Source organism: Eurytemora carolleeae, unplaced genomic scaffold (assembly GCF_000591075.1).
Source record: "Eurytemora carolleeae unplaced genomic scaffold, Eaff_2.0 scaffold77, whole genome shotgun sequence".
NCBI lineage: Eukaryota > Metazoa > Arthropoda > Copepoda > Calanoida > Temoridae > Eurytemora > Eurytemora carolleeae.
The window spans coordinates 277,060-295,066 of NW_019396022.1; the positions used below are offsets into that span (position 1 = coordinate 277,060).

The following is an 18,007-nucleotide window of genomic DNA, read 5'->3' on the forward strand; positions in this document are numbered from 1 at the left end:
TTCCTCTTTTTACATTATTAGGTTAACAGGGAGCTTTGCAACCATATTCTGAGCTTTGTATTGATGATCTATCTATCTATCTTTTAACTAAACAATATCAACAACAACATTTATCGGACTTCTATGTTTTCATTTATAGATAAAAAAATTCATTCTGGGCCTCAGCAGCATTAATGAGGGTTCAAATAGACTTAGTTGTTTTCCTACAGTGATCGGCCTTTTCACAATAAAAACGACTTTTCTTTATAAGTTTTGATTTCTGACAAGCGTTATTGAAATTACAAGTTTAGAAGTAAAAAAAGCTGTTAATTCACTGATTCTCTTTGTTTATGTGTAGACATACTGTTTAAAACCTTGGTAGCAGGCAACCGAAATGCGAAATAATGCGAACTTTTTGGCGAAAAATCAGTTTTTCGTTAAAAATGCGAATTCATCGTGAAACGATTTTCCCTTTTCGCTGGAAACTCTAAACTTCATTCTTTTGTAGGTAACTTCATAAATATGGATAGGAATGGTTGCAAAATTTGTTGCTTAGATTTGCACAAATAAGATGCATGTGCGGAAAATTATGATTCATATATATGAATTTATGTAGCTATCATTTTGGTTTTACAACATAAATGGTTGCAGTTCTCTCTGCAGCATTAACCCACAAGTAACTTTATCGGTGAAACCAAAATTGAATAATGGAAAAATAAGAATATTTCATGCATATTGCATCCTAGACTTGACTTAAAGGTTTCTACAAGTATTACAACATGAATGGCTGTCTCTGCAGTTTAAACCCGAATTTTTTTTATCAATCAAACCAAAATTAAATGAAGTTAGAATAGAAAAACAAAAATTCATCCTTGACCAGACTTAACGATTTTAAAGGTACTGTTGTAAATGGTGGGTCCCCTGACATTATTTCTCCTGTCCCTTTAAAAAAAAAATTATCTTTATATGATAAATGTTTATTACAGCTGCAGTGTAGAGTCCCCTGGTATACAAGAAGAGATGAATACAGAACACGGTAGAACACAATTATAAAACAGTACATACATCAACACTGTACACAGTGTGCACTGTACATATTATGTTAACCATTTTGTACATACAAATTATGTACGCCTTAAGGATGAATTATACATTTCTCGTTCAGTGTACATAAAATGGATGTACACTACTAAGGACTAGGTACAATATATCAAGAATAAAAATGTATGCCACTTAATACATAGATTTTACGCACGCTATAGATCATATTGTTTATTGTAAATTGTCGTGTACATCTCCATTTTGCACTATGTACAGATCAATTTTGTACATAGTATATATATTATTGACTTTGTACGGATCAGCTTTGTACAATTTTAAAATGTTAAGTTCAGTTTAATCATCAATATTGTAAAGACCAATTAAAAAATATAACAATTTCTCCGAAAGAATAAATTATTCAAAAATATTTTGTTTTAATTTCGATACTTATTTTGACTAAAACTCTTAACTACACGTTATTAGAAAAATCAGCCGGTTTAATAAAATTGTTGATAGATATTTGCAATCATTCAGAACAAATAGTTTTATCAAAAATTAAGTTTTGTCAGTGTTATCTTGACCAGAAAGAGTTGATTTACATGATTTTTATGCATTGTTTTCTAAACGTGAAGAAAACTAACTTATGAATTGACATTTCAACATCTTAAATTTGAAAAATCCACTAACATGAATATGCTAAACGGACATCAAAACGATCAAGGGCGTATACAGAAATAAATCTAGGGGGAAGGAGGCAAAATATGCGCGAAGCACAAATTTCTTTTGCCCCCCCCCCCTCTGTATACGCCCTTGAAAACGATATCTATCAGTATTATCTTTGTATGTTGAAAAATAAAGAATATATAAAATCTAGATAGTTAATAAGATTCAATTTTAAATTTAATGAAGTGAAACTTAGGCAAAATTCATAAGATTTCTAATGAAAGAATACGACTTCAATGAATGAAACCTTAAACTTTACACTAATGTATAGGTTAATGCCGTTTTTCATTGCTTTAATATTTTGACGTCCGGAGGTCATTGATATTTGGAGGTTTTATGCCATCAAGATCATCTATGGTCAGAAAGGGAACTCGGATTGAAATCTGAACATCAAAAAAACGTATGATTTGATACCTCACATCACGTATCTTCATTGGTTTCATCTTTTACCCTTCAGAGGCAAACAAATTTTGGATCATCTGAGGTCATAAAGGGGTCTCAGTCCCTCAGAATGGAATCGGAACACCAAAAAATGTATGATTTAATACTGAACATGACCCAGTTTCATTGATATATTATCTATAACAGTGCATAACTTTTGTAGTAGCAAAAAATATGAAATCATGACCGATTAAGTTTTTAAAAAGTGGTATTTACCCGTATTTTCTGAGTTCATGGCGTTAAAGATTGGAGATAATCTAATATGATATGGGACGCTCTGTACATAATATCTATAATAATTACTATTTAAAGACAAAATCAACATTATAAAAGTTGTCTTCATATTCCGCGTTGTATGGGTTCCCAAACTTTTAAATTTTGTAATTTTAAAATAACAAAAAAGCAACATACATTCATCAAAATCTTAACTTATTGGTATCCTATCATAATTCGCAAGACACACTTAAAAAAAACTGAAAAAACGTGTTTAATAAATATTTATAATTTATCACAAATATAAAATAAACTAAGAAATACTATAATAGAAAAACTAATGATATTGCAAAATTAACCACAGTATTGCAAACTTTACAAAAATACAACGAGTCCTGAATAATATAATCTTAAGGGATTTTAAGAAAAAAAAAGGGTAGAAATGTCCCCCCCGCTAAACTCATCGAATGTTAAAAAGGCCAACCGGAACATTTAACACCCATCGACGAAATAATATAAAAATAATAAACAAATATGAAATCAATATAAACTTTTTAAAAATTAACCCCTTTGGCACTCGCTGTTTGTAAACAAAATTAATTTATATCATTTTCAAAAGCATAGAGTGTTAATGCGCGAAACGTGCAGGTGTAAATCCTTGAAAATATTTTTGTTTGTAAGTTGAACAAAACGTTTCTGTACATTTCATGTACACAGTACACACAAAGTACAAAAAGTACAACTGTTACAATATATATAAATAACAATCTGGACAAACAGAGTTGAATGTTGTAATTTTTTAATCTTATAAACAATTAATTGTAGCGAATTTTAATTGTATATTGGAAAATATTTCTGGAAATTCTCGTCATTTTTTGCAGCAATAAAAATAAAAACTTACAATTACCAAATATTTTGTTCTAATATCATAAATATCTAACTAAAAAAATATTTGTAAAAAATGAGTATTTGAACAAAAAATTGTCGCTTATTTTCAAAATAGCTTTAATTCCATGAGTTCGCTAATTAACATGAAGAATTGAAAATTGAAACTTCAACAAATTTAAATCAAAAAATTATTATTTTTTTTTCGTCTGAAAATATGTTATGGGGTTATATGGTAACAAGTAGAAGGCAGGGTGAGCAGTGTACAGTAAACAATCTTAAATGAAACATAACACTGATGTTAAACAATAAATATGATTGCATTCTTGACTTTATATTTTTAAAACATCCTGAGGATTGCATGGCAACATAATGTTGATACAATAAAAATTAAAATTTTTTCTTATCTTTTCAAAATGGTATTTCCTTCCACATCAAAAATATTTTCTTTTCTCTCACTTTGAAAAGTTTTAAAATGGTTTAATTTTAATTTTAGTGCACCCTCTACTTTAAGTAAGACGAGCTCGATTCACGATGTTACCCTAAAAATTTTATTTTAATTTTTTATAAAAATCATTTTTGAAGAAAGTTTTATTTTATCAAGAGCTTGTATGTTTGTCCCAAAATTTTGAAAATGTAAACCTCTTATAATTTGCATCCTAGAAACAAAAAAAGTTGACTAAAGCACTCGAAAAAGGCAGTCGATATATAACACAAAGAATAGAAATTAGGAATAAAATTATAATAATATCAAACAGAGAGTTCTAGTTTCACATCATACTTCTTACAAGGGGTAGAAGGGGTGACAATTTCTTTCAAAAATCCAGTGTTTACAAATAATAATTTATCTTAAAGTTTACAGTTTACTCGCTCTTTCTGCCCACACCCAATTCAGCATCGCCTAAACATATATATATGTAAAGTAGTGATATCTCTCTGTATGGCCGATCATAACTCATGAATCCCTTTGACCGATTGGCTCAAATTTTGATTAGGGAACTCAGTAGACCCACGGAAATGTTCCTAGACCTGGTTTGAAAAAAAGGCATGTTCTGTAGAAAAGCGTATTGAAGGTCGTCTTAAAAGTTAGTTTTATTTGTTTTTACTTTTATTCTTGCAAACATGTATAGCTTTTATATCAGTCATAACCTCAAGGTACACATCTTTAGATACTCTAATGATGATAAAGGAGAAATCTATGGTTAGTCATAATTTTGTACGTTGACTTTAACATAAAAAATTTAGTTTCCAGGCTTAGATGAGTTCTAAAGCTGGTTAATGTATAAAAGAAAGCCAAATTATTCCGCTTGCGTACTGTTAATGACTAAAAACTGTTGTTTACTAAAGGAAAAATCCTTACGGTGCAGTGCAGTGGTTGCCAAAAGCATGTGAAAGACAAAACTTTTATTTAAAATTTCAAAATTATAAGAAAAAATGCAAATTTAATATTTTTTTCTCTCTCTAATCCATCTTGTTCTGGAGACCACTGTATTATAAAATTCACCTGTATCATAACAACGAGAACAATGAGTAGAACTAAATCTCTATTAATATTTGAGTTCCCGTCTCTTTCCTTCTGCTGATACAAACATGTCTGAACAAAACACAACTTTATTTTTCAAGATCAATATTAAAGTTCCCGTCTCTTTCCTTCTGCTGATACAAACATGTCTGAACAAAACACAACTTTATTTTTCAAGATCAATATTAAAGTTCCCGTCTCTTTCCTTCTGCTGATACAAACATATCTGAACAAAACACAACTTTATTTTTCAAGATCAACATTAAAGTTCCCGTCTCTTTCCTTCTGCTGATACAAACATGTCTGAACAAAACAAAACCTTTATTTTCAAGATTAATATTAAAGCTCCCGTCTATTTCCTTCTGCTGATACAAACATGTCTTAATATTTTGGCTACGATGTATAGATAATATTCTTTACCTCTATTGAATGATTAAGCTTGGCAATTCTTTCATTCATCTTGACTTGTTCTTCTATTAGAGGTCGGATAGCCTCCTGTAGAGGCTGAAGGGAGGAACTACTTTTATTCAGACCTCGGCCTTTTAATTCCTTCTAAAAAGAGTTGTTTGAAAATGTCGACTTTATACTGTTACCAAGGAAATCTATAGCGAGTGACTAAGTTAAACCACTTCTCTTAATTAAAACCAGAGCACAATAAAAATAGGTTCAATTAAATCTATGTGGTTCAACTATTTCTGTTTTTTTTTTAAAAACTAAACTAGGTTTTAATGATATTATTTTGCTACTTTATCTAAAAGATTGTTGAATTTTCATTTCTTCCCCTTCAAATAACTAACTTGATTTTGTGTTATTAACAGATATCAATTTGGTCAACAATTGTAACTATAGGGGACTTTCAATTTCCAAATAAAGCTGGCAAAATAAAAATATATGTCCGTGGCGAAACAGGACGTACAAGTAATGAAGCACTCAAGATATGATGATGGACGCGTTATTTAAAGTGACCCTCCATGTAAAGAGGAGAATGTCCGATTTACAAGGATATCCTTAAAACCTTTGTCAAATCATCGAAAACTTAAAGTTCCGTGTGCTTATCTCTAAAATGGGGTTGAAATTGCCGAAAAACTGGAGTTTACGTGACTTCTGGCAAGTCAATACTAATATGTCTTAAATATCAAATATATTGAAATCTTTTCTTAAAATATTAATGAAAATTCTGTGAATCTTTATCAGTCCAAGATTTAAAGTGAAATGTTGTGAATCGAATACGCCAGTCTACATTCTACAAATGAAGGTTCACTTAAAATTACGTGTACAGTCCCTTTAGGGACATTAAAAATGTGATCTACAAAGTGTTATTAATCGTTTTTTTATTTAATTAACTTCCAAAATTTAAAACTGTATCAAGTTAAAGTTTGTTTTTCATAACCGTTAAAATACCTTTATCCTAAACAAAATTGAAAAAGACCCAAAAACGATGATTACAACGAGCTTATTTTTAAATAGTTTTTTTTGGGGGGGGTAATTTTTGCATATATCTTCTGTCAGGGTCAAAATATGATAAAATGTAAGAATAAAAAATGTTAAGAATAATAATTTTCTATATCGTTTTGACACTGATAGAAAATATAGGCAAAAAAAAGACCCAAAAAGGCACATCACTATACATCCATACATGATGTTATGGAAACGTCTCAACATGGAAATGGCTCAAAAAAGGGCCTAAAAAAACTAATTTGATGTCGTCGTCGTGGATCCTATTATACCTGAGTTCCTGGAGTACTTGTATCACTATCCTGACTTCTATTCTTTGCAACTTCAGATTCTCGGGTTTTTCGTCGTCGAGAAATACTTGAAACACGATCTGTTGCAACCTGAAAATAACACAACTATTTTGGTTTTTGACAAGACATTTTCTCTTAGATTAGAGTTTGTCTCAAGACTTAAACCTTTTATTAAATATTTGTGCACTTGTCTCAGGACTTAAACCTTTTATTAAATGTTTGTGCACTTGTCTCAGGACTTAAACCTTTTATTAAATGTTTGTGCACTTGTCTCAGGACTTAAACCTTTTATTAAATGTTTGTCCACTTGTCTTCGCAAAATGTGGCGTTATTTCTAGATATCACAAGCTTTTTTAGAAGCTAATTTATTTCACTTTTGTTTTTATTTAAATTAAAATAACTACTTTTTAGTGTTATATTGAATTAGAGCATGTCAAATGACCAAAATTTGCCAGATTTTCAATATTTTACAGTTTTATAAATTATTTTCGTTTCCAGGTCTCAAGTCAGTTCAAAAGATACCCATTTAAATATGTTTTTTTTTCCTTTAAACTCGTTTCCGCAAGCATTTTTGATAAAAACATAATTTATAAATAATTCCTTAAAAAATCTAACACAAACTATTTTTTAAAATTTAGTTTGCGTACTGCAGATCACTGCAGTACGCAATACAATTTTACTAGAAGTGCACTGAACGCCTTTTTTCACCCATAATCATTACCGCAGACATTAGAGTCGAAGGATCTGTTCAAAATTTCTAATGAATTGGTAAAAAATCTGGCCTTCAAACTATTCAACAACAAAAAACTAACTTTTCTGTATGTAAATAATTCTTGAAAATATAAAGTCCTTACGAGTTCTTAAAACTTTAAATTGGATTCTTTTTACAAAATGCTGAATGGCTGAACTAAAAGTAGATATTTAACTAGACAATTTCTTCAGATTTTTAGTCTTTTATAAGAATTAAACGATTTTATAAATTAAAGAGAATGTAAACATAAAATCAAATTTATAAATGATTTTATAAATTAAAGAGAATGTAAACGTAAAATCAAATTATTAAATGATTTTAAAAATTAAAGAAAATGTAAACATAAAATCAAATTTTAAAATGATTTTATAGATTAAAGAAAAAAAATCAAACTATTAAATGATCTTATAAATTAAAGAGAATGTAAACATTAAATCAAATTATTAAATGATTTTATAAAGTAAAGAGAATTTAAACATAAAATTAAAGAGAATGTAAACATAAAAACAAATTATTAAATGAATTTATAAATTAAAGAGAATGTACATTGTAGACGTCAAATCAAATTTCAAAATGATTTTATTAATTAAAGAGAATGGTAACATAAAATCAAATTATTAAATGATTTTATAAATTAAAGAGAATGTGAACATAAAATCAAATTATTAAATGATTTTATAAAATAAAGAGAATGTGAAAATGAAATCAAAAATGGATTTTTAATTAATACTTTATCTGACAAAGCTTTTAAGGGTACTCCTGTAAATAGAGCATTTTCATATTTGCATTGAGGGTCACTTGAAATTTTGCCCCTTTAATATTTAAAAATTATTATTAAATTACTAATCCTTTTTAGGGTTTGGGGGGTGATTTACCTGGTCCTCTGTTAATATTGCTTTACTAACATGCTGCCAGAGCACAGCACTCTCCCACTCCGTCTGCTCCTCCAGAGGTACGGTACTCCGTCGGAGTCGAGATGCTCGAATCTCCGGAGTAACCTCCCAGAGGACATCTACCATGCCGCTCTTCTTGTCCTTGTAAATATATCTGTTGGGTCTAACGGAACTGTTCATCAATTTTCTTACTTGTCAGTCCGGTGTACCAAAAATATCCCCCCAAAAAAAACAGGTTTTCTAATTATTAAGGAATGTCTTCAAGCTGTAAGATAGACTAGATTGCGATCCCAAGTTCAAACCAGAAACCATTTTTTAATGACAAAAATATCTTCTCCGTTTTAAAAGTTAATATTTTTCCTCCATATGACTTTTTTACTATATGATTTTTAAAATGCCATTCAAGAATTAGAAAATCTCAATCTAAGGCTTCTCTAGCAAGAGTTACGTTGCTTTTCCCCCCGTTCAATAACTATCAATTTTCGGCATATTTTACCTTTCCAGCGTCAAGGACTGAGACAATGCTTTGTGTTCGAATCATCGGTGTTTTGTGCCTCGTCTTGGTGCACACCTCGTAATCCTTCTCATACTGGAGCAGGTCGTTCCGGGGATCCCAGGGACGCAGGTCAGCGTGCTTATACGAATATTTGGGAACAGTCCCTTCAGCTCCGATCATCACAGGCTCCAGATCGAATAGTTTTGTTACGTAAGATTTACCATCACGGGCCCTGAACAATGAACATATTACTTTTAATCTATATTCATGCTTGCTTGTCTGTAAACAACGTAAAAACAGCCCAACATTTTTGAGACAACTCACATGACCCTAGAGAAGTTTTCTGGCTAGTAGAAGTTAAAGGTTTTGCCCAGAAACAATGTCGAAATGTATTTTTGTATGCATAATCTTGTTTTAGAAAAAATATTCTAATTAAAATGATATTTACTTGACAGCATTCCTCTGAGCTTCCTCAAGTTTAGTTTTCTCCTCCGTTGCTCCGACCTAGAATACAGTATGAGAGTTAGAACCAGAAGTAAATATTTTATTACACCCGACCCAACCCCGGGGTCAGTTAAGATAATTCCTCCGTTGCTCCGACCTAGAATACAGTATAAGAGATAGAACCAGGAGAAAATATTTTATTACACCCAACTAAACCCAGGGGTCAGTTAAGATAACTCCTCCGTTGCTCTGACCTAGAATACAGTATAAGAGATAGAACCAGGAGAAAATATTTTATTACACCCAACTAAACCCAGGGGTTAGTTTGGATAACTCCTCTGATTTGTGTGTGAGCGCGTGTACATCTTGGTTTGCAATACTGAAGGAAAAAATAAATTAGACATTTAAATAGTTTAGAAGTTAAAGTTTAATTATAAAATTCCCAAACTTGATTTAGCTCTTCTTATTTTCTTTATAGATTTATCAGACAATTTTATGGATTTTAGATAAAGAGCAGACCTGGGTCAGGATATTGGAATTTAGAGATATGGAATTTTATATAAATATTTCTCCATTTAGGTATTTCAAACTAAAAATATTATTTATTTCTGATTTTATCAACAAGATAGATTTTTAATCTTTCCCGTTAGAAAATGTAACTTTTTATTTTTTCATTCTATGTGGATTTATTTTGCTTGTTAATTCTTCTGATATCAAATACTGACTGCCCGACGGCAGATATTCCTCGATGAATTTGAAAAATCTCCAAAATTCAGCAGCAAACAACTGATATTTTGACGATTGTGCGAGCAAGGGGCACAAATGCAACCTTTACAATTTTCACATCTGCTCTAAGAGATATAAGTTGGCCGGCTGTAGTAATGTTAAGTATGTAGGTAATATTAATATTAACACATATGAGGCATAAGGAGTAAGATCTAAAAATCATTCTGATATGNGGGGCAAATGGGGGCAAATGTGTTAGTGCAATTTGAAAAATGTTTTTTAATTGTTGGCATTTTTTACAATTGGGGGCATTTTTTTTAAGTTGGGGGCAAAAAATTATTTTAGGATCGAGAAAATCAGCTATTTTGGGAATTATATGGACCCCTGGAGTACTCCCGAGTGCAGAAACAATATGAGAACGATTAAAAAATAAATGTAAAAACATTTTAGGGTTTCAATTTTTCGGGGAAAGAGTGGGGTTCGCAAATTTAAATTATATAGTTTTATAAAATAAATATCTTAATTTTCCCCGTTCTTTTTCTTACCTTAAACATGACTTTTTCATCCCAATGTCCATCAATGGTGGCGAGGGTTTCCTTCCCTAGCTTGAGGCGACCTGACACGGCGTTAGTGAACTCGCCTCCGCCAAGGAATGGACGAAGCTTAAATTCCAGTTCAGTGCTGTACCCTGTCTTCTCACATTCAATTGTAACCTAAAACCAGTCAATCAATCAATAATCTTTTTTCACTAAATTTAATAATAATATTGATAATAAGTTAACTCGTTATAGTCATGACCCAGCCTCAGAGGCGTGCACACTGTACATAGGGTGGCTATTTGGGCTCAGCCACCTCCCTCCCTTCCCCTAGATCAGTGAAATCTATAATTTCCAGGTGGTTTTTAGGACCCCTAAAAAATTGGTTATAAGCTCCACCCCTTCAGAAGAAATAAGAAATTAAGTGGTCACCCTTTAGCTAATGTTCTTACACGTCGGCTTTTGTATTATCATTTTCTAACAATGCATTTGAATGTTTAATAATTCTACATCAAAATTAATCGTACATTTTATATTCTAAAATTAACATTTCTCGGAAACTTTTAATATTTCAAGACACATTATTCTTTTACGAGGAATTTTCCATCAAAACTACAATTCAAAATTTTTCCATAAAAATGTATTTTTTCTTGACGTAAATTTTCTTGTTAAGTTTTTTTTCTGAGTGTACACTATACATATAGATAGTTAACGTAAATGAACCCTGAACAACATTACAATACTGCATTATGCACACATGGAAGTTTTACAGTACAGTACAAGGAGTACAAGGCGCTAATAATTTAAGAGTTAAAAATGTTACAACTTCTGCTTTCCTCTTTAAAAAAAAGGCAAGCGTTAATTTTTTCTGTCAAAGCTTATTTCCGGAAAACATGATCGCTGGATTTTCTATAAAAATTCGGAAAATGATAAAATATGTTCGATCACCCCAAGCTTAAATTTAAAAAAAAGATCTTACTTTTCCTCCCAGTTCCATTGTCATCGTTCCCATTAGTATACCCTTGCAGTGGGCATAAGGCATAGTCATCACATAATCCTAACATGAATTAATAGTTAAAACACTTAATGACATTTTTCTTTACTTAAACTTTGTATTTGTGTACGATGTACAATAATTGTACATTGTACAGTGAAATATTCTCGTCGTCTTCATCTTTCTTTAAATCATAAAATATCGCTACGGATTTTGTAATTTTTAACAAAACTTATTCTAAAAAGTGGCCTGGGACCCAATTGAATTAATTTGAACTGCCTACCGCCGGTTTAAACTCGAATCACCGATTCAAATCCTTCCTTTATTTTTAACTTTAAATCGGTGGTTTAAATTTGAACCAGAAGGAAGCAATAAATTCGGTTCCTAAACATTTTTAGAGATGTGGCAGAGACATTCCATGAGTAAGAACAACAAAAACGAAATTTCATTTCACAATTTTCTGGTTCACAATAAAAAAGAGAACTGATGGTTTTGTAAAATTTTACCGAACTTTTTATATTGGTTTGTTATACAGCTTTGTCTCAGGACATACATTTTTTTTGAAAGAATGAATTATTTCAAAAATTAAGATAGAGTATTTGTCGCCATCCTAGCATACGAATAAATCTTGTAAGATTTTTTTCATAGCCAACCGGCGACCATATTGACCAAATGTAGGAGACGACATCTTACCTCACCACGCGGAAGAAGAGAAAGAGTTGCGTCACCGTCCAAAATGGCGGAGGTAGAATTCCCATAAAACTAGGAGGCCGCCATTAAGAAATCATTTTAAAGTTATTAAAAAACTGAGATAAAGAATTTTTCAGACAGTTAATAATAAGAGAAAGGGGGGCTTTTCCATGCATTTCCAAGGTTTTTTTTTGAAAATATATCTAATATCTATTCATGTCTTCATCTATTCGCTTTAAATGTTCAGGTAAATTTGAAAGCTACTTATGTCGGCCAATTCCTTAGATTTAGCAAGTATGGTTCCGGAGAATGTAAATCCGTCCTGACGGTTGGTTGTATAGAACGCAGATATTGGGGGATGATGTGAAACCTAAAAATAAATGTCAATTATTTGCGGTCCACAAAATAATTGTTAACAGGCCTTGAAATAAAAAGTAACATATTTATTAGTTGAAAGGTTGCCATCTTCAAATGAAAAGAATGTGAAGAAAGTTTGCTTGGAGAGACAGATTGTTTAAGTTTTCTTTTCTCATTGAATTGGGGGGAAATAAATTTGTTGAGAGAAAACTATTAAAAATGATGAAATTCCCATGGAAACATATGTCTTGTACCTGTTCAGCAATATAGAAGGTTTTGCTCCCGTTAGGATGGCTCCAGCAGCACCGAAATGTTTCCCCCAGTATTGGATTATATGGTTTCTTCAAACCTTTTGGTTTCTTGTAAAAACCTTCAAAATAGTTTCGTATTAATTATTGGCGAAGCTGAAGCTGAAGAAGTTATTTTGTGAATAGTTAGAAAAATCTGAATATACGATTTAAATTCTGAAATATATCTTAAAGGGACTGTCGATATAATGTCAAAGATTTGATGCCTGATTCACAACGGTGCCCTTTACTCTTTTATCGAACAACGACTGTAAGCGTAATTTCAAAGCCAATTCCTGATTTACAAAATAACCCTTTGAACTTGAAATCAAAAACTTCTCCATTACTTCTTATAAGGAAGAAATGTGCAAGTCACTTTTGCAACGAACCTGCAAATGAAATGAGCACATGGGTATATAATTCACAATTGATCAGACAAAGTTTTCGAGGGTATTGTGCTAAATCGGGCCTAGCCATCTTTGCAGTCCCCTTAAGCCATGATTAGATGCAAAGATAATGATGTCCAATTTACAACGGTACCCTGGAGAAATTTTCTAATCAAGTATGAATTAGATGATGTTTTTTTGTTTCTTGAAACTGTTCTCATTTGCCTTTTTTTTCCTGCAAAACTGACTTGCACATTTTTCGCTTACAGTTCCTTTAATCCATGATTAGATGGACCGGTGTCCTGCATGGAGCGGACTCTTGCATGGGGCGAACTCGACTCCTAAAGTTTTATCCATTTTAACACAATGTTAGACATTAAAAGCAATGTTAAAACATTTAAAATGATTAGTTGACATATATTAAATACGCATTTAGTTCTTAAATCTATTTTAAAGGGGGTAAAGGCATAAAAAGGTTATTTCCTCTTGAATGTTGTCTTCCTTTCAAATCATTGCTTTTTATGTCTAAGACTGTGTTTAAATGGTTAAAACTTTAAGGTGAGTCCGCTCCATGCATGACACCGGAATATAAATTCCCCGACAGGTGTATCCTCGCTGAAATTAGGATAAAAAGGGCATACAACATATTAGATATAACCCAGATATAGACCTGGAGAAAATTCAACTTACAGACCAAAATTTTTTATTTTTACGATGTTGCAGTTAAAATTCATGTATTATTTAATTATTAAGACATTTTCATATTTTCATCATAAACACGTAATATTATTTTTTAACACAATTGCTTTTGGACCCCAATTTGATTACCAGATCCGTTACCCGTATCCTAACATTAACAGATCCACGGCTCCGGATTCAATCTGGGAAAAAGATCAACAAAAAACGAAAATAAAACTTGCCTGATAAATACCATCGGACTATTGTTTTCATTCTCATAAACGGGTCGTTCTCTAGTACAGCCTATAATAACAATTAAAACAAATAGACGTGTTACAAATATAATGACAATGTTGATCATATTACTGATGAAGATAATGATAATAATAATAAAAATAAATAATTAAAAATCATGATAATAATAATAAAAATAATTTAGATAATTAAGAAAATTATGATAATTAAGATAGTTATGATAATTATGATAATGATACTAATGATACTAGTGATACTAGTGATACTAGTGATACTAATGATAACTACGATAATAATAATTATTATGATAACAATAATTATGATTATAATAATAATAATAATAATTATTATAATTATTCTAATAATAATGATGATGATTATGATAATAATAATGATATTTATTCTAATAATAATGATGATGATTATGATAATAATAATGATAAAAATTATTCTAATAATAATGATAACCTAGCCCCTTAGAATCTTATTTAATTTCAATATTTAATTCTACTGAAAGAGGGGATGGTGTAGCAGAGCTGAGAGGAAGAGAACGGAAATTAAATATTTATTTGAGGCCTCACAATAATGATATTAAAAGACTGCAGGAGATTCCTTTTTTACATTTTAACTTCAGGTAGAGTTTTCTTACTTCTAAAATCAAGGTAATGTGAAAACTAATGCTAAAAAAACTAGCCTTTATCTTGTCAAGAAATGATTTACATGTGATATATATCTGCATGGTAATAATAGCCTGAGATATTGTCCAAAAATTATTTACCCTTGATATAATATCTGCATGGTAATAATAGCCTGAGATATTGTCAAGAAATGATTTACCTTTGATATCATATCTGCATGGTAATAATAGTCTGAGATCTTGTCAAGAAATTATTTACCTTCGATATAATATCTGCATGGTAATAATAGTCTGAGATCTTGTCAAGAAATGATTTACCCTTGATATAATATCTGCATGGTAATAATAGCCTGAGATATTGTCCAGAAATTATTTACATGTGATATAATATCTGCATGGTAATAATAGCCTGAGATATTGTCAAGAAATTATTTACATGTGATATATATCTGCATGGTAATAATAGCAGATATTGTCAAGAAATGATTTACCCTTGATATAATATCTGCATGGTAATAATAGCCTGAGATATTGTCAAGAAATGATTTACCCTTGATATAATATCTGCATGGTAATAATAGCCTGAGATCTTGTCAAGAAATGATTTACCCTTGATATAATATCTGCATGGTAATAATAGCCTGAGATATTGTCAAGAAATTATTTACCTTTGATATAATATCTGCATGGTAATAATAGTCTGAGATCTTGTCTAGGAAAGATCTAGGTTCTAGGATAAAGGTTGGTAGAACTACTCGGGATAAATCCATTCCAGGACGAACCTAGAAAAATATATTCATTTAAAGGGGCTGTTGTTGTAATTACGACGACTGTACCCAAAGGCATACAAAAAACGCTACAATGGATCACTATTAGGATTTATTTTGGATATTTTAATTGAGTTTTTTTAATTTCACCGAACCACACACTTCATTTATTTTTGGCATTATTAATGTGTAATGCTAAATCTAAATTTTCTGATATAATAATGATAATGGATACAGAAAAAATAACAAAAATCCTAAATATAAAAAACTAGAAATACCATCTTAAATTTTTTTTAGGAAGGGTTTATTTGGCATGCCTGTTCTTTCTTGTTGGTGCCTGTTTTTTTAAACAAATAATCACACTATCTTACGGCATGGGAAGTTAGTTCCAAAATTAACACTTGACCCATTTCTAACACTGGTGAATGCGTGTAAGAAATGGGTAAAGTGTTAGTTCTGGAACTAATGTCCCCTGAACTATAACGAAATACATCACCTGTTTAACTAGGAACCAAACAATAGATTTATTCTCATCACTGAATTCCTCCGTCTGATTTTCCGTCTAAAAATAATTTTAATTATGCTCGAATCATTGTAGAAGAAAAAATCAGGACCAATTCATCCATTTCCTGCTTTGAAAATAATAAAGGACCAGCATACAAGAGAATTTGTTTAACTATTTCTGCACGGTTCAACTTCTTCATCCTTTTCATTAAATCTGGTCACTAGAAAGTTTTCCTGTTTGAAATTGTACAGGGTTACTCACAGAGCATGAGACCTTAAACGCGACAGAACAGAATTTATTTGTTTATTTCGGCAATTTATCGTACGTTGCAGCATTTCACTTAATTTAGGAGTTACATGCTCGATTCGAGCGTAACATAATATCTTGATCTGTGTAACGTTGAGTAAGATATTTTTCTGTCATACGTTTTTTTGAGGTCCTTTCCTGCGTCTGCTGCATATATCCGAGAGCCACTTTTTTAAAGATTTACGGAAATTTTACAGAAAGACTAAGATCAATCAATTTTGCTCAAACAAAGGTTTAAAGGTTATCTTATTGATTATGGAATACAGTTCGTGTAAACAGAAGGTCAATTGAAATCAAGCTGACAGTCCTTTAAAATTTCTACCAATTACGTCGGTAGTTCCTTTAACTTACCGTTCCAAATACTTCTTCAACATCACACACATAGTTGGTTGCAACAGGTTGAAGATTAGGATCCTCTATCACAGAGGGTTCTTCACTTTCCTCATCCTCATCATCATCCTGTAATTAATTAATTCATTCATCATCCTTAAATTTAGTTGATTCATTAATTCATCCTCCTTGAATTAAGTTCATTCATCATCCTTTCAGTCAGTTTATTCATTCATTCATTCATTCATAAACCTTTAATTCAGTTGATTCATTCATTCATAATCCTTTAATTCAGTTAATTGCTTCATTCATTCATCATCCTTTAATTCAGTTCATTCATTAATTCATCATCCTTAAATTCAGTTCATTCATTAATTCATCATCCTTTAATTCAGTTTATTCATTAATTCATCATTCTTTAATTCATTTCATTCATTAATTCACCATTTTATATTTCAGTTCATTCATTCATTCATCATACTTTAATTCAGTTGATTGATTCATTCATTATCCTTCAATTCAATTCAGTTCATTCATTTATTCAATATAAATCTTTTACTCTCAGAAATTAAAAACTTTTTCATTAAAAAAATATAATGGTTCCAGGGTTATCTTTCTTAATTAGAAATTTTACCGTACACCTACTCTTCTTTCATTTTGACGTTAAAGCTACCTATTCTTATCTATTCATTAATATACTTTGCTTGTCCATCTGTTTGTTTGTATCCAATAAAAGTCAAAACTGCCTTTCAGCCCATTTCAAAGTTTATATATAAAATACAGACCTCGTCTTCAGATCCAAAATCCTTGTTATTCCCTCCCTCGTTTCCGTCGTCAGTCACAGATCCAGTATCGTCAAATTCTACACAAAATATTCAAGTGATATTGGTAATATTTTCTTTATAGGTTCGCATTTTAAAGCTTTTTTCTTTTGGTAATCATTAAAAATACTGTAGGCTAAATTGGACGTTGACTGAGAACAAATAATAAAGATATCCAGGTTTTCTGTCTGAAACATGATTATTTTAAATTTACTATTCTCTATAGAAGTGACCTGTACATTCATGTGCACAGAAAATGACGGAAATTAGGAAAATAAACATCCTTTTAATCTGTTGCAAGACTTCTTATAGTAGGCAATATCTAAGACGTCAATCTACGTAAAATTACGATGACAGTTCTTTTAATAATAATTTCTTCAAGTGGTGCGGCCTACTTTATAACTTTGTTCATATTATATGAAAACCTGCAAGTTTAATGTAATGCATGATTGCAAGATGGTTTATTTTATAAACATTTTTTTCGGTCTATATTATATCAAATTAAATCAACAAAACAAAAGATGAAATCTGATATTGAACAGAAGTAATTTCTCTATCTCTCATGATAATAAATCTAAGGTATCATATTCAACTGATGT

At 30.8% G+C, this 18,007-nt stretch overlaps 1 protein-coding gene across 1 annotated transcript in view; it reads right to left on the reverse strand.

Moving 5' to 3' along the window:
- Nucleotides 1-2,666: 2,666 nt before the first annotated feature.
- LOC111698609 (oxysterol-binding protein-related protein 8) overlaps nt 2,667-18,007 on the reverse strand; it is a 45,708-nt gene continuing 30,367 nt past the window's right edge. The window contains exons 15-30 of the mRNA XM_023469015.1: nt 17,373-17,449; nt 16,609-16,716; nt 15,943-16,008; nt 15,348-15,461; nt 14,030-14,090; nt 12,691-12,806; nt 12,360-12,449; nt 12,083-12,151; nt 11,375-11,452; nt 10,405-10,572; nt 9,138-9,193; nt 8,690-8,921; nt 6,532-6,639; nt 5,225-5,356; nt 4,787-4,876; nt 2,667-4,183 (exon numbers count right to left, since the gene is read on the reverse strand). Of these exons, the coding sequence (XP_023324783.1) occupies nt 4,139-4,183; nt 4,787-4,876; nt 5,225-5,356; nt 6,532-6,639; nt 8,690-8,921; nt 9,138-9,193; nt 10,405-10,572; nt 11,375-11,452; nt 12,083-12,151; nt 12,360-12,449; nt 12,691-12,806; nt 14,030-14,090; nt 15,348-15,461; nt 15,943-16,008; nt 16,609-16,716; nt 17,373-17,449 (1,610 nt within the window). The 3' untranslated portion in view covers nt 2,667-4,138. The remainder of the gene's footprint in view (nt 4,184-4,786; nt 4,877-5,224; nt 5,357-6,531; nt 6,640-8,689; nt 8,922-9,137; nt 9,194-10,404; nt 10,573-11,374; nt 11,453-12,082; nt 12,152-12,359; nt 12,450-12,690; nt 12,807-14,029; nt 14,091-15,347; nt 15,462-15,942; nt 16,009-16,608; nt 16,717-17,372; nt 17,450-18,007) is intronic.